This window comes from Apostichopus japonicus, chromosome 20, assembly GCF_037975245.1.
Source record: "Apostichopus japonicus isolate 1M-3 chromosome 20, ASM3797524v1, whole genome shotgun sequence".
In the NCBI taxonomy this organism is placed as follows: Eukaryota; Metazoa; Echinodermata; class Holothuroidea; order Aspidochirotida; family Stichopodidae; genus Apostichopus; species Apostichopus japonicus.
Window position 1 is genome coordinate 16,900,872 of NC_092580.1, and position 20,311 is coordinate 16,921,182.

The 20,311-nt window shown below is 37.6% G+C and overlaps 2 protein-coding genes across 6 annotated transcripts in view; one reads left to right on the forward strand and one right to left on the reverse strand.

Annotated features, from left to right (window-relative positions):
- LOC139961578 (ATP-binding cassette sub-family C member 9-like) overlaps window positions 1-20,311 on the reverse strand; it is a 42,814-nt gene that overhangs the window by 17,570 nt on the left and 4,933 nt on the right. Inside the window, exons 1-7 of one of the 4 annotated variants that reach the window (XM_071960881.1) lie at window positions 6,933-7,376; window positions 5,518-5,928; window positions 4,300-4,592; window positions 2,942-3,187; window positions 2,159-2,338; window positions 1,625-1,792; window positions 338-493 (exon numbers count right to left, since the gene is read on the reverse strand). In XM_071960881.1, the coding sequence (XP_071816982.1) occupies window positions 338-493; window positions 1,625-1,792; window positions 2,159-2,338; window positions 2,942-3,187; window positions 4,300-4,592; window positions 5,518-5,803 (1,329 nt within the window). In that variant the 5' untranslated portion in view covers window positions 5,804-5,928; window positions 6,933-7,376. Of the gene's footprint in view, window positions 1-337; window positions 494-1,624; window positions 1,793-2,158; window positions 2,339-2,941; window positions 3,188-4,299; window positions 4,593-5,517; window positions 5,929-6,927; window positions 7,377-20,311 lie in introns of those variants that run through there. The other 3 variants (XM_071960882.1, XM_071960883.1, XM_071960884.1) reach the window with 3 other exon arrangements.
- LOC139961579 (solute carrier family 23 member 2-like) overlaps window positions 9,692-20,311 on the forward strand; it is a 29,591-nt gene continuing 18,971 nt past the window's right edge. Inside the window, exons 1-3 of one of the 2 annotated variants that reach the window (XM_071960886.1) lie at window positions 9,692-10,223; window positions 10,526-10,714; window positions 16,983-17,140. In XM_071960886.1, the coding sequence (XP_071816987.1) occupies window positions 10,562-10,714; window positions 16,983-17,140 (311 nt within the window). In that variant the 5' untranslated portion in view covers window positions 9,692-10,223; window positions 10,526-10,561. The remainder of the gene's footprint in view (window positions 10,224-10,525; window positions 10,715-16,982; window positions 17,141-20,311) is intronic. The other variant, XM_071960885.1, reaches the window with a different exon arrangement.

Here is a 20,311-nt window from a genome sequence, read left to right on the forward strand (position 1 = left end):
CAGAAGCAAGGTGGGGGCTGGGGTATTCACGGAGTTTATTTTAATTGTGTAGAAGCTATAGTAGCCCAGATGGGACATTGAAAATGTCTACTTTTGTATGTACACATCTGTACTTTTTGTAAACTATACGATTTTCTGTATCATATATGGCTGAAACTTAGCGGTGGCAGAAAGTTGCAGAAACACATTCCTATCCCCCCTCCTCACCTTTTCTGCTGCTACACCTTTGTTGATGTATATCAATGTCTTCATGCCGTGATCTCTGTAACAATGTATAGCAATATAATCTGATTATATTGATGTATATTACTATTGTATATTGAGAAAACTTACTAACCCTTAGTGGCGTTGTCCACGATGAATGCACCTGCATGATGAATTGCTCTAAACAAAATGTATCTTGAGCCAAGTGATTGGTCACTTCTCCGACGGTAACCTCGCCACTTCCAATCAAATGGCTGGAGAGAGATAGCAGCCGCTTGTATATCATACACTGCAAAGCCAAAATAAGAAATTCTAATAATCGTCTGGGTCCGTGTCAATATTGTACTATCCTGTCAAACCCAGTCACCTCCTTCCCCTCCTATTCCCAATCATACATGAAACTGGCCGATTCCAGCGTGTGTTCGCCCGAAAGGTTTATTTGGGCCAAACATTCATCATCAGTGAATTTTTTAACATCAAGGCACCTTCAATGTTAAAGTCTGTTTTCAAAGAACATATCCGAGTATGAAGGTTACCAAAATACATATAAAGAGCACAAGAGCACAAGAGGAATACCTCCTCAATCCCATCACAAAACTATGACCCCCCCCCCCTACTTCACATAAAAAAAACATCACCTATTTTATCAATGGCACTTAGTATTGGAGTTCTTCATTTACATGAATCTATAAAATCTACTGATCTTTTGTAAAGATCTTTGCAAGGACCCATTTGACCACGTAAGCTTTTACATATATCCAATAAAGGTAACGTAGTGTAGTTGGGAAAGGTTGTATAAATGTTTTATGGACGCCAGCAACAGTGCAATCAGCAGATTAGTGCCCAAATGAGTACGAACTTGAAAAACGTGACAGCGAGAACACCATTGGATGAGCATGTAACCTTACAGCGAATCGTTAATGTAGCAACAATTAAATGTGATGGTACGTTACTTAATCACCAATTAAGTCTTACAAAACGTACTTTGATACTATGAAGTATACCGAAAACAGTAATTATTTGAAGCAAGTTTTACACAGCATAGTTCAGAGGTTAGCGGTTCGTGGAACACCATAGATGGCCTGCCCGAGAGAGGGTTTAAAAAAATCTAAAAATAGGCCCGTGGAACCTTACATCAAATATAGGAAAACTTGAAATTAGTATGCTTTGGGGAGTTTGTATTTATTGGCCTATTTAAGGAAGGATATCTCGAAATAACAGATCGACAATGCACTTTAACAATGTTCTGTTATTTTGATTTTCTGTATAGCCAATGTGATATTTCCACTGTAGTCCCTGCATATGTAGGTATGACTACATCCTTAAAGTTTGGTACAAACTTACAGACGAGTGTCAGTTTGTACCCAACCCTGTTGTAAGCGTATAGTATAAAAATCAATTCATTCGAAAGTTATCTAACCTTCATTCCGCTCGTTGTCTTTGAGGATAACTCGATACAAACGCTACGTTGAGACTCTTGTAAAGTTCTTTGTAATATTTGTGTTATGAACATAGCAAAGACAAGGACAGCGCCATTTTGAAAGTATCCATTAACTGTAGTGAGTGATCCTTCATTCGGAATGGTTTTCTGGGAATGGTAACAAAGCTAGATCATTTGTATCGTTGTAACGAATCTTCGAAGTCAACTTACAATATAATAAACTTCACATCTTATAGTAATTTTCTTGCGGTGTTGCAATTGTTCGGTTTTGTTATGAATAAAAGTAAATTAAGAAGACAAGTATAACAGTCTTACATTGTAGCTAGTTAGTTAAAAGTTCAACTCAAGTTAAAGGTCATGATCTTGCAATAAATGATGTGCAAATAATACGTATAATGCACTTGTTATGTGTAAACTGCACTGAGAAGGGCTGTCAATGCACGAAATGCATCGGAAAGCAAACATACAAAAACATAAGTTTACGGTAGAAAATAAAAATAAAATTCCAAATACCTCATAAGATGGAGAAACCCTTGTTACCCATTGAATGATACCCTTCACACCAAGAGGTTGGGCATAGCTACATATTTCAGATAAAAGTTGGAGAAATCCTGAAAACAATACATCTGCGATGCAGAACCACACCAGAACTCGTTTCAGCGATAAGGGTCTCCCGGAATCAATAGCCGAGGACTGAAAATATTAATCAATAACGTCAGTTACTATTACAACATAAACATTTTCATAGTTTAACCACTATTAAATAAAATTTTAAAAATCTCTTTTGCGCCTCACCTCTGTTTTCTCTAAAGTACCTATGTACTGATCTCTATTAATGCTACGGTGATCAATATGCTTAATAAAATCTCTTTTAAATCATAAAAAAAAAAAAAAATACGCATTTTATTTTTTAACATATTCTATACTATGACTGTCACTTTTCAGGTGTTTATTTAAAATGATTTTTGACACCGTACCATAATCTTAATAAAATCCAAGCTTGAACAAGATTATAGTGTCTTTTATTCGTCCTTGTGTCATCCTAATTTATCTCAAATGATCTTTGATAAACAATTGCGTAGCTAGGGTTTACGGGGTCCCGGCTCAAGAAAGAGAACAGGAGTTTTTATCTTAACTGACACATAGCCATAAATGTAAGAAAACAACAAAGCTCTATCTGTCTCAAACCTTCGGAACCAATACTTGGGGGTACTGGTTCAATTTTACGCCTATTGTTAAGCCTGTGTTCATAAGGTCCGGAATTAATCCCTATTATGCTACTGAATAAAGCATTACCTGTTCTTTCCTGAATAATGTCTTCATCTCGTCATGGGCTATCTTTGCTCCCATCGCATTTGGAAGGTTACCAATTTTGTCAACAGTTAAAGAATCTTTTCTACTAGACTGAAGTAGTCCGTACAACCAGCTGAGCGTACATTGACTCAACAATGTAGAGTATCTTTGGAAATAATTTATATTTCCCATCTGAATATCAGAAACTAATTTTTCTCGGTTTAGTCTAAGTTCTGTCACTGATTTTATCTGGTGATGAGAAAAAAGAAATTGTTATACGTTCTTTATCCTTGTTGTAAAGTGATACATTTGTGGCCGAAAGTGTGACACGTAATAAGATAACCAATATTTTCCACACTGTTAGTTACTGTAGTTGTAAAAACCCATCTTATTATCTCGGTCTTATCGCTTCATTGGATCAGGTCAGGTTTTCAATTTTTCCCCTTGTCGATGCATGTTGTGAATACTTAATCAAAGTCACCGAATGCATACTACTCTGTGGTGAGTGATTATTAAACTGCACATTGAGATTGAATATAATTAGTTTAACGGCACAAACAGTTATCAAAACTTGGGCTACATTGGAAACTTTGTTCACCGATCTTTTTTCCCCCTCGCAACCCGGCTTTCGACCCACCCCGTAAATACTTGGCAACCCATTGTTGGTCATGAGCCGTAGTTTGAGATGCTGACTGCTGACTTATATGTCGACTTGGTTACACTGTATCTTAACAATATACCCATGAATTAACATATCTTGGAATCATATCAGATCCATGACTACATTATGTCTCACTAACATTTCCAATGTACTCTGAATTCAACATTGCATTTTTTTTTATTCTGTAAGAATATTATCTTCCTGCATGATTTTCACATTATAAATAACAAGTTCAACAGTTTGAAATCAATAACAATAACTATGTCATTCACGCTATTATTGGCTTATACATTCTCTAAATATCACCACATTTCTTTCATCGCTATATCAGTTAGCGACACTTGTCATACAATATAGAACGATTAGTCTGTCACGTATCTAAATGACAAATATTCAACTGATGCAGAACGAATTTGGGAGAAACTCCAATCTTGTTAAGGATATTAAAATTGCCAATGGTACTTTGTAAATAACTGCCAAAGATATTAAAATCCAGACACCAGTCCTGTCGAATCAAATTTCTTCTGAAGTGGAAATATAATACCATATTATCAAGGTTACCATTCGCGGTTATGTTTCCCTTGATTGCGTTTAGAGACGTTTACTCGATACGTTATAAATATCGAAAAGAATTGCAAGTTAAAATGAGATCGCAAGTGTACACGAAAGGCAAAAGAAGCCAAGTGTCGGCATAGTTTACCTTGACAAGAGTGCAGATATCCACAATAGCTAGAAGGAAACACGAACCAGCACTAAGAAGCATCGTATTTAATCGAAGTAAAGTGAAATCTAGCCGGAAGGCTGTAACGAAACTGGTCACCCTGGCGAATTCAAGAATACCAGAAATAGTCCAAACGATGATAAGCAACAGGAACCAGTTGCCTTTGTGTATTCGTTCGATTACTGTAGATAATCTTAACGCAAGCGTAACCATGACAACCGAAGCTGCTTCCGGTAAGGAAAGGTGCCATTGGAGAAATCCAAAACGGATATCTAAGATGGGAAAAAAGTTCCTGTGTGAGCTGAATGGTAAAAACCTACCACAATCAACAAAATGTTGCAATTCTGGATGGAATCTAACTGCTGAAGCGTAAACTCATGAGGTTAAATTAGATTCAAGGCCGCATTAGAACTGCTATTTTATGATATGATAGTTTCCACCAGTCAGCTTGCTTAAGTCTCTGATATTCTAATCTAACTCAGTGATATATTTCTTGTTACATAGCACAATGCACTACACCTGAGTTACCACTTAACTGCAGTATACCTTATTGATAAATGGTAATAAGAACAGTGTACACCATCTTCTGAATCATGTAAAATTAAATTTTGCTCGACAACTTTGTCGTTGGTTATGATGTATTTCTTTATTCTTCATCTAATTACAGGTTATTTTGACAACGGGATATTGGAACATATTGCATGCTTTTCAGAAGATGTCGTACACTTATAAATTAATACAAACAGAACCCCCACCCCCCCCCCCCCAAGGGCTGTCCTCTCTCCGATGTAATTTAAACATGTTAATCTTGGCGTGTCAGTCATGTAACACTGACCGTGTGTTATTTTCATTGACACACCCTATGGTAATCTCAAAGCCGTCCAGAGGAAAAGAGGAAAGTGTCAAATAGTCCGTACTATAGATAACCGTAAGCACATCAGTCTGTTCCTTGATATTTATCCTTAGATTAATTCATTTTTAGTTCAGAAACAATAGGCGGAATTCTTTTCAAGTCAAGTTACTAGGTTTATAAACTAGCAAAGGAAGGAGGACGATGAGGTGCTTACTGTATTTTCGATATTACATATTTAACGTTACTGTTACATTCAGCAAATACTCGGCTATAAGAAATAAATAAGCTTTGTAACTTAAGGACAGCAAAATCAAGTTCTGACTTAACGTTTCAATAATGCTTACCTGTTAGAATTCCTTCTACCAAAGAGGAAATCTGGAACAAGATCAGAAGCGCACAAATGATCCAGCGAATCTCATGTCCAGGATATCGTAAATGAGGAAGCGATGTTACTCGGTTTAACGATCCTCTCAAAAATAAGATTTGGGTAACTAAAATCATCGATAAAGAGGTGTATGTGAGGAATGACAAGCCATCGATATAACAAACGCTATTCGGTGTCAAGAAAGTCGAATTCTTTTCTTTCCCGCAAAACAAAGACCAAGGAATGTAGTTGCTGTTCTGATCCATGTTGAAAGCAATTTGATGCGATGAGTTAAATCCGAAATTAAATTCGGTTTTGCGTGCTGTTTTTCGAGCTCCTTCGTTGCCGTTCACTAGCTCATAAAGCCTACACGTTATTCGCCAATTTTTGTCTGTGAGGATCAAAATTCATCAGATAAGCACACAAACCAAAAGCACGCAATACCTGCAAGTTAGCAGTTTCACACCTGATAAGGTTCACTCGTACAGTCCCATTACCAACAACATATACCAGCAAATACAGGGAACCCCATATCGTATGGTAACCGTGCAGTATATTGTATTGCGATACTTTGACAAGCCTAGATTCAACATAGACTAAAGATTCACCGCTCATTTGACAGCTGTATAATGCATTGGCCTTATGCTTAGGTAACATTTAACCCAGTCATTTTACATCGAATACGCTCTATATTCTCGACAAGTAGAGAAACAAAACATAAATCATAATCCGTTACAAAAGCCCACCAAAATGGCATTATTGACCCGCACTCGTACACAATGCTTGCAGAATTGCCTGTAATGATAATCGTCCGCATGGATTTATTTATCCTCGGGGCAGTTTGGAATGAAACAAATACTAGCATAAAATTGAGTACTGATACCATTACAGTTTGGAACTAATCTGTGAAAAGTGAACTTTCGTTACTTGCACTGAAGACACATTATATCTCTCAAAACTCATACTTAGTAGGCAGCCGCTAGTGTCGTACATTAGTACCAGCCTTGATGTAACATACATGGTTATGTTCGTATATATGGTTACAGTCTCGATGTGAGGGGACTGGGTCGGCTTAGAGTGGATAAGTTGTTTGGCTTTCGTGATACGGCTCTAGCTATCTTGGTTGACCTCCCTTAATTATACCAGCCTTAATTAATTTTCTACTGAAACTGAAACATTCTTGTTAAATGGTCAAGAAGGATTGATCGAGTGACAGTGTTTACTTATTCACCCATAGTATCGGAAAGTTTTCTAGAGGATATCAGGAGATTCATTAGAGCAAGATTTACATACTAAAACCACAAAATTGACAGGACAACAACTCAGCATGAGACCTCACATACTCTCCTCGTCTTAATGTCTGTAGCCTATCAAATTTATGAATATTTACCTTACCTTAGGCCCTATTCTTCGTTACAGTTATCTCTTCCACGACACAGTAGTAAAAACAAATTCCCTTGAAGAAATCACGAATCTGCTTCTTCCGCTTCTTCATAGAGTCCAAATCCATGATATAAAGAACATGGGCATAGTACTATACAACTTGTTTAACCGGGCGTATTAACTACTGCTTTCTAAGCCGTACAACTATTTGATCAAGTGTAGCAGACCAAATCACCTGTTTTCCCGGAGACTTGCAAGGCATTCTGTGAATAGTAAGTTATGCTCACACCCATCCCTTATATAAACAACTATAACACAAAACGTGCTGCTCAACTTAGACCAACATTGTTTCGCTATACTATAAGTCAGTACCACTTGAAATATCAAGGTGTCAAGATTTGAAACTCTTTACAACCATCTTTCAAATACTGCATCAAAATAGTTTCCTTCAAATCCAAACTTAACAACTATTTGATAGATTAATTTCTAAGTCTTCCCAATTAGACTAACCCCTTTGTCTACTTCTAAGTTTAGTGTTTCATTATATATTTGCTAAATGAAATATTTGCTTTTGTGAATATAACTTGAAATTACTGTACACATTTAATGAAAAGAACGAAATAAAGTTGGACCAAACAAACAAACAAACAACCAAACTAGACCGGAAGACCAGACCATGGGCTCAAGGGAATGAGGTAGAAATATACAAGTATATACATGATATAATATCGTTATGACCACACGGTCATTTTCGATGGGGGGAGGGGGGTCCCACATCCGCTCGTTCCCTCGCCGGCTCGTTTCCTCTGCCTTGTTCAATTCTTCATATATATATATATATATATATATATATATATATATATATATATATATATATATATATATATATATATATATATATATATATATATATATAAAAAAATATATATATATAGGAATAACGGAAAAACTGTTAAACAACTATGCTGTATTTAGAGAAGGGCTGGATCTCGAATGAGATACAATAATTGAATTAGGTAAGTGATTGGAAGTAAAACAGCCAATGTTTGGTTTTTGCAGAGCTTTCGAGCAAAACTAGCTCTTCTTCAGTGCATGATCACCGAAAGTGACAAGGAGTAGCAGGAATAGAAACTGTTTTATAGAGAAGATGTCGGCATGGTTGTAAAGGCAAAGCGACTTACTGATTTCTGCTGAATTGAGCAGAAGTTTTAGAAATTCGGATTATTTTAATCCGCGTCGGATTATTTTAATCCGATTCCGTCGTAATTGTAAAGGAATTGTTTTGGTTTATCTGGGACGGCAAATCGTTTCTGATGTTTAAACCGAATGGTGCCGTGGTCTTTAGGTTTAGTTCCCAGAAATTTTCTTTCGCTTTCCTAGATTTATCTGTCCAAGAAACGTTCTGGTCAATGGCAATAACACGCAAATTCTCAATTGAATGATTTTGGAGATTGAAGTGATTTGCAACAGGTTGATAGATCTTTTTTGTTTTGATAGCCGATCTATGTTGTGTCATTCTCATTCTAAGAGTGTTTTTTGACTCTCCAATGTATTGTAAGTTACAAATATTGCAGTAGATGAGGTAAATGACATTTTTGGATAGGCAGTTAATTTTGTGCCGAATTTGGAACGTGCGTTTGGTTTGGTCGTTCTGAAAGGCCCCGGTCGAATCGACAAGTAAGCACGTTTTGCAATTTTGTGTACAGGGCGATGATCCTGTAGTTTCTGTTTTGCTTTCCCCTAATGGGGTGTCATCCCGAAAGGATGCCCGAACTAAGATATCCCGTAGGTTGCTGGGTCTTTTAAAAGCGATGACAGGTAATTCTGGGAAAACTGATTTCAGGCGTTCGGTGCCTTGAAGAAGGTGAAAATTCTTCTGAATGATATGAGCCAGTGGTGGGAGACCAGGGTGGAATTCAGTAACCAGTGGTACCCTTTTGGAACTGGTTTGACGAGTTTTGTACGTCAATGTTTCGGTACGGGGTTTGCTTTTAGCCTTTTTGTAGGGTCACGGTGGTGTCCAGGAAGTGAACGCCATGTCCAGATAAATCAACAGTGAATTTGATAGTGTGATGAAACGAGTTTATGTCATCAATGAAGAGTTTTAGATTTGCCTCACCATGGGTCCATATCATAAAGATATCGTCAATGTAACGTAACCACGTGTGTGGTTTCAAGTTTTGTCGAGATAAAAAAAAATTCTCGAGGTTTCCCATAAAGATGTTGGCAAAAGACGGTGCCATTTTGGTACCCATTGCGGTGCCATGAATTTGGAGGTAGTGTTTGTTGCCAAATACCAGATTATTGTTGGTCAAGATAAGTTGCATTAATTCGGCCAATTCTTTCTTCGTGGGGTTTTTTGCCACGTTTCGGTTTGAATGCTTTTGTGCAGGCCGAAATGCCCTCTTCGTTAGGGATATTTGTGTATAACGAAGACACATCCAAGGTAACTAACAGAGTAGATAAGGGAAGATTTATTTATATATATATATATATATATATATATATATATATATATATATATATATATATATATATTATTAGAGCGTATACGTTTGTAGCTACGCGCCCATCCGACACGTTTTCTTGAATAGCCCCATCGCATGAGAAATGTTCAACTAACTTATTTCTACGCGCCAAAACCGACAATATTCGTTAGTCCTTATGTGGATACTCGCGTATCGCCACATAAGGACTAACGAACTGCATTAGTCCTTATGAATCCTCACTTTAGAGCTTGTGAGTATTGTCGGTATTGGCGGTAATTATGTGGCAGAGAGAGAGAGGGCTGGTTGGCGATCCTGGAATGAGGCCAGAAACGCAGCTGCCGACCGAGATAAATGGAGACGATCTGTTGAGGCCTTATTTGCCTCTAGACAAGAAGACAGATGATGATGTGGCAGTGTTAGGATCGCATGATAAATAAAATGTTCTTGGTCATTATGTGGAGGTGATATTAGTGCCACATAAGGACAATTATTTTTGGTCATTATGTGGCGATACCTTTGTGTTCACAAAATGACTTAAGTTTATATATATAATTTTTAATGCATTTTTGTCGGTTTTGGCGTTCCGTAACGGAATTGAATAAAGAAAACCGCCCGCATTATATTAGTATGGTATTTTGTGTAGTTTTCACTGTAGTGCAAGATAGCTGCTTAAACACACACGATATCCCTGGTAAAGATACTTATACCAGCTATAAATCGACAAATATTGGTTACCATTCATTACTCATCCTGCTTGTTTCCTTTGGAGTGAGGAGTGGTCTTGTCAACGTGAATAAAGCTGGCTTTTGATCAGGTAAATAAGTTACAAAAAATGTTATTATATAATTGGTCACAGAATTGTTTTTTTTGTAGTGTCAGTGTTAAAGGATTTAAGACTGTTTATCTCTGATTTCCAAGTGGTATTCCATATGAATAAAGCGTTAAATATTTTGCTGCTCTAGGAACGTCCTGCTATAGCAAATTAATCCCGGGCTCGCTGCAACCACCCCTCCCTACTCGTTAGGTTTGGCTATTATATACATAAACACGAAAGGGTGTATCTGTTATGTCTGACCTCCTTTGGACAAGAGGCTAACCGTAGCCATAATCAAGCAGGTACTTTATTTATTCCTTGTTTAGGACTTTCCTATCATGGCAAAGAATGGAAACAGTAAAGCAAGTGAGCAGAGCGATCCACCTGTCACTATTTCTCTTGTGGAACGGGACGAAGGCCGTAGTCATGACATGATTTATGGTATTGAAGAACGGCCCCCTTGGACATCGATAGTGTTAATGGGTGTACAGGTAAAGTATTAAATTGTAAATTCTAACAATGTATAAGACCAGAACAGATTCATTCTATAAAATCCATGACACTCCAGATTTTCTCAGGAAACTTGAAGATATCAAGAACCAAGTCCCTAGTACAGCCATCATCGCTACTTTCGACGTCACTTCTCTTTACACTACCATCCTTCACGTTGAAGGTATGTAAGCTGCGCAGCACTGTCCAAGAATGGCCACCCTTGTCCACCCATCTCTGACCTCAAAGTTCTTATGCAACAGGTTCTCACCAAAATCAACTTCATGTTCATGGACAAGCATTACCTTTAAATACACGGGACTGCCACGGGTACCAGGATGGCGCCTTCCTTTGCCTGCCTGTTTATGTCTAGTTTGAAGAATGCATGCTCCCTGCCGTTTTCTTATCTGGTGGCGCTACATTGATGACATCTTCTTCGTTTGGACAAGTGAAGAAGATAGCCTGCTCACCTTAATTTATCACATCAATTCATTCCACAGCACTATTAAATTCAACTCTGACTACTCTCACCAACATGTTAACTTCCTCGAGTCGATTTGACTGTTCGCAAGGAACACGGTTCTCTCTCCACTGACTTATACATTAAGCCCACAGACACACACCAGTATCTCCATTCTTCTAGCTGCCATCCCCGCCATTCAGAGAGTCCGCTCCCTATCCAGATCATCTTCATTGGCAGTAAAAGTAAAAAAGGAAAGAGATTGCGACGACAACCTCCCTCTGGTGTTACTTTCCACCCAAATCTTCAGCAAATCACCAATAACAACCACAACATTATCCTTAGCCTACTTCAGATAGATTCCAGCGTGAGTCGGTTTGACAGTGCATGATGTATAGATCATGAGTAGTATACACGCTAGAAACTGTTGGGCAAAATTACTTGGGTAAACATTTGTTTGCACAATTCGTGAGAGACCATCACTTAGCAACGGGCGTGTGCCAAAAAGTTGAGGAAAACGAGTATTGCATATAACAAATTCGTTTGGCCTTTATTGGTACTGCGCTGAAATCGCGCATTACCGTACCTGTGCGCAAATTCCGGAAAAGCAAACAGTGATTTGTCGTAATATCCTGCTCTATGACCGTAATAAAGTCATGTCAAGTCCATTCGCATCAGATGGGGGAATGGAGGAGCTAATAGAGACATTTTGAAGGTAATTATTTGGAAACTCCTGCGCCAGAATCGTGAATCCATGCAGATGCGGCATACACGCTATCAACTTTTGTCCGTTTGGCCTAACAAGGGTAGGCCGATAACTATGCCAAAGCCCGTTACTATTTGATTGCAGGCGTGTTCAAACATAAGCCAAACAGTGTACAGTTGGCAATGTTAAATGTTAGCATAGCGAGGAGGTATCATTAGTGTATAGATGTAATGTGAAGTCTTATGACATAGGTCTAGGCTAGAGCACAGAAGCTGTGACCATGCTCCACCGAAAGTCGGTACTTTAGGAGAGTTAGTCCTGCATGGCTTGATTAGACATTTCGTCATTTTTTTTTGATAGTGATGATTTAACGAGCCTTGGCCTCTCACCATCTGGCGTGACTAGGCCTAGCCAACATAGGCTAGCTATGTTGGATTGCTGGAAGTAGAACATAGGACCAGGCCTTGGCCCCAGTCTAACGCTATATCACTACGCGGTCATAGTTTAGTAATTTTCCGCAAAGGGAAGTTGCCGCCACTGGGGGAGTGGTAAAAGGGGGGGGGGTGTCCCCATGCATGCATTAACATTTTGTAAAGTTTAGGCCTGTTAATTACTACATTGTTCATTTGCTGTGGACTTAGACTTGAACTCTAATTCGCAATGTCTTGGACTGGAACTTGTCTCGTACTCGACATGTTCTTGATTTGGACTTGAACTAGACTTGGATGTATACCGGGCTCAAGTTTTGGCTCTATGTGGTATGTACAGATATGTACTAACAAATTAGTTTCCCAGTGATTACAAAGCCTATACAGTTGCCAAATAGCAGCAACCTACGACGAAGGGGCCCACTCCATCAGTTGGAACAGAATTTTCCCTCAGGTGTAATTCAGAGTCATTGAAAGGCACTAGAGAATCTTATTTCCACAAAATGTATTTGTCCTATTTGTGAGGTAAGAGAGGATCTTGCTTTTTTTCAGGATTTTCTCAAGTTTTCAGCACAGAGTTTTCAATGTTGAGAGATTTCAATATTGTTTTTGTTTTTTCCCGACTTTCCCTAATTTTACCAATCAAATCTCGTATTGACTAACTAAACAGCTTGCCCTTTTCCCTCCGATGCTAAGTTTCTAAAGAGGCTTTGCCCCCTTAACCCCACAAGGGCCCCTATGGCGGGCCCCTTGACCCCCACCGTGAGTAGCGATCGCTTTGCGATGAATTCGGCATCATGTTCCCCCGAAAAAGTAGGACATCCACTTTAAAAATGTGGACACCCACATCAACCATTTCGACCCCAACACTTGATCATCGATCAAAAGGGATATCATGAAGTTTTGGTGTTATGAAATGTTTAGCATTGTCAACATTTTTCAACACCGTGATTTATGGTAATAACAACACTTTATTATTGATACCATTCATTGAACTGTAGATGTCATAAATGAAACCATTTGCCTACAATTTTTCTGTCGTTGTGTTTAGCATTAGTCTGTCTGTCTGTTGGTCAGATCTCTGTCTCTCTTTCAATCAGCATTTATGTGCATTTTGTATACATCCTTTACAATTACAGAACGTGACAAACATCAACTCCTTTTGTGAAGATATATATGAAACGGTACATCCACAGCCATTTACTTTAGTTCTTTGGGACTTGGAAACAAGTCTCGTCAATTTTTAGTGCTGTTTGAGAGAAAGCCTCTTCCTGTAGCGTCGCTGTTTGAAGCCATTGATATATGGTTCAAGCTGCACTATATGTGTTTGATATTGAATATCAGACTGACTGTGAGGCATCATGGCAATTTCTGCAAAGAACTAATTATGAGTTGAACACACATATCACAAAGGAAATAAGCCATTTAAATTTTATGGTGGCAGGTCGTGCAACAGTCTTCTCCCAAAGTTGAAATGCTTGGCAAATGTTAATATTTATAAACGCAATATGAAAACTAATATTCTTTGCTTATAGCGTTTGGATGTTTATCGTTTTTCAACTGCATAGTATTGTATATGGATTTTGTATTGAGGGCTCCTCTGGAAAGCAATGCTTCTGCACTGAGGACTACCATCATTAACGATGACAATATAAAAACAAATAAAAATAATGAAAGCTCTGTGAAGGCGTTCCGCTCCTATGACAACTCAATGTAAAGTATTATACCACTAACTGCTGCTACGCAAAGCTGTCTGCAATGATAATCCTGTTTTACTATGTTGGTGTTGTAAGTTCTATCGTGGACTTTGTCTGCTGTAATGATTAAGTTTGATGAAAAGTATGTTTGAGTTAATCACTTTAATCCAACATGTTTTGACTAGTTTGTTGGTTACGATTGCATTTTTTACCTGAATAAAGTTTCAATATGATTAATATAGCAGTTGATTATGGTTGAATAGCTTGATTGTGATATAAGGATCAAGTTGTTTATGACTGATTGGTTTGGTCACCATTGTCTTGTTGTTATTGATTTGTTATGTAAGCTACATGATTGACTAGTTTGACATCACAAGTAATATCATAGTTAATTACAATTGGTAAGCTTGATCAACAGCCAGCATAAAATATATTTCATGGGCCACATGGATATATATAGCTCAATTTCAAAGCCCTCCATGTATTGTGTGACAGGCTGTGAGATTTTCCTGGCCTAGAATGGGAAACTTAATTGGATCGATATTGGACTCAATATCTACCCCCTCCCACCCCTCCTCAAAAATTAAACAATTATCATCATAACAACAACAATATTAGGTTTTTACATTAGCTTTTTAAATAAAATAAAATAGTAAAAGTGATGCCTTCACTGTGACCAATCATTTCTTTAACATCATCAAACTCTTGCCCTTGTTATCAAAGATTTCAGGCCTGGTTTACTTGCAAACTCTACAGAATTTATAAATTACATTTTACAGTGAAAGATAACACTTTTTATTTTTGGGTATCACATTTTTGCATGTTCAAATTAAACCCAAGTGGTAAATCCTGTTGGTGAATATTTACGGAACCATATGTACAATGCACTTACAACGTATATCACAAGATAAAAAAAAAAGATAAAACAAGAATAAGTAACTGTAAGGGCAATTGTATAAATTTTCATTGTTTAAAAGAAAGTGAAAATAAAGAAGTTTGCTGATCAGAAATTTACTTTGGTCTATTTTGTGATTTAGATTTGCCATTTTTTTATCGCTGTGTAAATTAAGAATCAACTGAAGCAATAAGTGACCAATATTGGAGAATATTATAGTGCTAGAAATTGGGGAAACACAGTACGTGAAATGTATTAGCACTTTCTGGTAAAAATGTTCATAAATATTGGGTAAATATGATATTGCCCATAGTTTACCAACTTATTATTCCCTTCGATACGATGCCTCACTGTACGTATCATCATCATCATCATCATCATCATCATCATCATCATCATCATCATCATCATCATCATCATCATCATCATCATCATCATCATCATCATCATCATCATCATCATCATCATCATCATCATCATCATCATCATCATCATCATCATCATCATCATCATCATCATCATCATCATCATCATCATCATCATCATCATCATCATCATCATCATCACAAGGTCAGCCTCGATGCATACTTAGGGACTGTTTGCGTGTGTGCCTATAGGCTTTAACTTCGGTGACTTCTTAAAAATTACAATTGGCGGATCCAGGATTCTCCGAAGGGGCCTTGGGAAACGAGTATCGATTACAAAAAGTCGAAATCACCATCGAACCAGCGGTTGGTTAGCACACATGGTTTGTATTTTAGTAACAACACCTTCAGAAGAGGGCCCCTTTCCAGTATCCGCTCATGTATACCACACAAGCCGTCCATTGAATGTGTCATACGTTTCCTTCGTGCTTTTATTTTAAAGACATTGCTGGAACCTTTTTTGATTCCGAGACGATACCTCTTAATTATGTTTCAGCTGTTTCAGATTCTAATGATCCCTTTCGTTTTAAATTGTTAAAAAAAATGAAAGTTTCAAGCAGACTGAACTTTCGGGTCGACTTTTGTATATTTAGTGAACGGATTCCAAACTAAATTGGATCACTGACACGACAAATCTAAACCAAAAGTGCCCTGTCAGAAGAGGTGTAGCTCGTTTATACCAAATTATATGTAGGCCTTAAATCAGTATAATGTCAGTCGACATTTTCATTTCTTTTAGCATATCATACCTGTTTCAATTCTTCGTTTCCCAAAAGTTCAAAACAAGCAGAAAATCACTGAAAAAAAACACAATTTTGGTTTCTTGACCTTTGATGTCACCAATCACGCAGGAACGCGTTTACATGGTCCGGCACCTACCCACCAAGTTTGAACTTGATCAGACTTACGGTCTAGGACATTTTTGCTCACTTACACACTTCCTCGCATTTCTGAAAATGTTGGGGAAGTCTCCCTATACATAACATGTAGGGAGATGATAATAAATTCTTCACATCCACTCTATGGCGATCAATCTGTTTGTGGTACACTTTTGTCAGAATTTAAAATGATGGCTGCTGTTATACCCTTTACGTCTATCTGGGCCCTCTGGGAATGCCCATAGCGTCTGGTTGATATTATGGTAACGTGTTTCTTATCTTAATCTTCTCCGTAACGTCTGTTACATAAGGTCAAGATGCTCCCTTTCCACCCTGTCGATCTTCTGCAGCTCTTCTCACATCGGACTAGCTTCTCCAGCCATTCTTGTCTCTCTCTTTAGTTGCTGTCCTTCTCCAAGTCGTCTTGGGTCTGCCAACCTTCCTCCTTCCTTCTGGTGCCCATTCCATTGCTACTCTTGCATGATTTCCTGTCTCCTTCCTCATAATATGACCAATCCAATTCCATCTGCGTCTCCGTATCTGTACACTTATTCAATTTATGCCTGTTTGCTGCATAACTCTGTCATTGCTAACTAGTTCTGTCCATGGTATCTTCAGTATTCTTCGTATGCACTTGAACTGAAAAGCATCCAACTTTTCCTCAACGTGTTTAAGGAGCCACCTAACATTTTATTTGTTACTATATGATGTAACATCATTCATATGGAATGTACAGAATTTGTCAAAGTATAGCCAAGAATCCATGTTGTGTTCATTTCAGCATTTCTCAGTATCGTTCAGCGGAATGCTCACAATGCCTCTTCTGTTAGCTGGTCCTATGTGTTTCCATTTGGATCGTGATCTCATCAGCCAACTCATCGCTACTTCATTTTTCTTGTGCGGGATAACAACTCTGCTGCAGACTGGTCTTGGTTCGAGGTTTGTATTTGTATGAGCGAGAGTTTAACTAAGACGTAGAAGTCAAGTTTAGATATTTTCTGCCCCAAAAGTCAACTAAAAAGCTGCTCGAAATTCCTCACAGTGAAAACAATTGGCATAGATTCTAATCATTAGGCTGCAGCTTCAGTCAAAGCGATTTCGTTTTTACCTTCGAACATCATTCTTTCTTTTCAAAAAATTATAACAGTCAACCGCAAGTTGCTTCCTTGCAGAGCTAACAACATTCCTATTACAGAGATGTTCGTGCTAATTCAGCCAGGGAGTTGTTATTCCATAACAACTCCCTGATTCAGCCAATGATGTTTTCTCAAAGTTCCCGCGATTTGTTTGGCTAATAAAAATAATTCTTCGTTGCAAACTTGCGTAATTTTTCGCGGTCCCTTTGACCACGTGCTTCAAGTCATGATTCCGGTGCAACATTCGTGTGTATAAACTACTGTATTCATGCATCGTCAAAGTAGTCATTATAGATTGAGATACTTAATCGACATTGCGTAAAAATGTAATTTAAACACTATAGTTTTCGTGGAGCTGGTTGTTTCCAAATACTGCGAAGCAATAGCATCCAGGGTAAATGTTGGATCAGTTGCTCTATGGTTGGATGTAGTGAGCAACACTAAGGGCACAATATTGAAGTACGTAGGCAATACACTCACTGAACTAGTTTACTAAACCCGCCAAGCAAGAAAATTCGTAACACCAATCCAGTTCGGAGTTTCGATTTGCGAAAGGGATTGTGGGGTCAATGGAATATACACAAACCTCGCTCAGCATTGCTACGAACGTTTAGACCAAAAAGACCGCTAACATGTTATGCAAGAAACGAATCATCCAAGACACACTCGAGTTTTGACTAGGGCTATGTGTTGTAGGTACGGTGGTATGATCTTTTCTTCACAAACTTTCAGTATTTGCGCATGTGCAGTTGAAACTCCGAAGTTCGAACAGGCCTGAAACAATTGCGTGGAATTTAGCGAGATATGCACACTGCATGTACGGGAATATTTGGATTGCTGGTGAAATCGCTGCAAGGTCAAAGCATGGAGGTACTATCAACGGAGTTGACGAGGAGGAAAGAGTGGCAGGGCAGGCGAAATGAAGGTCGGGCGGTCGTCCCTATGGCAAGCCGTTTTAACATTTACCTCGTTATTCAACTTAAGTAGAACCAATTCCACTTAGGTAGAAAACAATTAAGCTTAAGTAAAATTAATTGCACTTAAGTAGAATACAATTAAGCTTAAGTGAAATTAATTGCACTTAAGCAGAATTGTATTTTACTTAAGTTTAATTGTATTCCACTTAAGTAAAATTACCACTTTCTTTTAAGCTTAAGATAAATTCAATTTCACTTAAGCTTTATTGTATTCTACTTAAGTAAAATGCAATTCTACTTAAGTAAAATTGAATTTAGCTTAAGTAAAAATGTAATTCTTTTTCACTTAAGCTAAATGAATTTTACTTAAGTAGAATTGCATTTTACTTAAGTAGAATACAATTAAGCTTAAGTGAAATTGAATTTAACTTAAGCTAAATTGTATTCTACTCAAGTAGAATTGTTTTTTACTTAAGTAGAATACAATTGCATTTTACTTAAGTAAAATTCAATTCTACTTAAGTAAAATACAATTTAGCTTAAGTGAAATTGAAGGATATGGCAAGCCGTTATAACATTTACCTCGTGCGGAGAAGTGGTTGATCTATGGGCAATGTTTACATGGGACCATGCCTTGTGGTACTTTTACTACTAGTAACACTGATTGGTGGTATGTGGTATTGTAGTCGTTCCCTTGCCCTCAAAAGTGCTTTTCCAACTGCATCAGCAACAGTTTGCAACGATTTATTGGCTGGCTGCATTTACCAAATGTCTAACGTTCAGACTCGGTGATAAACATAGCTTTGCTTCATTTGCTAAGTATGGTGTTATGTTCGTATATACCCAACGAAAGAAGTATCGCAGAATGGGGGAATGGCCGCAAATGGTTACGTAACTAGTACGTCTTGAACGTAACTCTATAGGTCTCGCATCACAATTAATTGTTCCATTGACTTACACACTAAACTCATCACTTTCAAGACCTGCCAAGCATATATAGAAGTTTTCTTCTGGTATATCCTACCCACCACATGATAGCTGTGATATTGGCCTATCATGGCACTTGCAAACTTCCATATCATGACCGTTTAGATTATGAGCTAGAAGAGGAGCAAGTTTATCACACTGAACCCTTCCATATGCTCGTTCGGAGTAATATCAACATTTAACCAACGATTTTTAAAATGGTTTATATCACCTTCGATCCTCCCTATTTTCACACCATCTGTACTTAAAATTATGCTCTTTCATATAAAGGCAGAAAAAACGATGACAGTAAATGATAACATGCTTAAGCAAGCTTTACGTTAGGTACTTTTACCTCTTTCCTGACAATGGTTAACCTATTGAGCGGATGAACACGTGGTGAGGTACCTATAATAGTATACAAAGTCGGACTTCGCGGCAAGTACAGTGACGCAATGAGTAGCATACTGATTGACCAATCACATTTTACTTAAGCTAAATGCATTTTACTTAAGTGAAATAGATTGAACAATCACATTTCACTTAAGCGTAATTCTATTTCACTTAAGTAAAATGCAATTTAGCTTAAGTGAAATTGAAAAGCCATTTTGCTTAAGTAGAATAGCATTTTACTTAAGCAGAATTGTATTTTACTTAAGTAGAATTGTATTTTACTTAAGTAAAATACGATGTAGACAAAAACCGTTTGAACTTAAGCTAATATGAATTCCACTTAAGTGGAATACAATTAAGCTTAAGTAAAATGCAATTCTACTTAAGTGCAATTCATTTCATTTAAAGCTTAATTGTATTCAACTTAAGTGGAATTAATTCTACTTAAGTAGAATAGAGAGGTAAATGTTAAAACGGCTTGCCATACGCCCCTGTAAACAGCGAAGCTAGGACACTGGATGGCATCTGCCATATATATTGTGTAGCGCATTCACAAAGTACAGGCAGTTATACGATCGCATTATAATTAGTTACAAGTGCGGTACTTTTATGCTGGTACTTTGTCTAGACAGTCGTTTTACTTGAGTTCCGATATTAACAGCGTATATGCGTAGCCTATAACATTTTAAAAGATATTT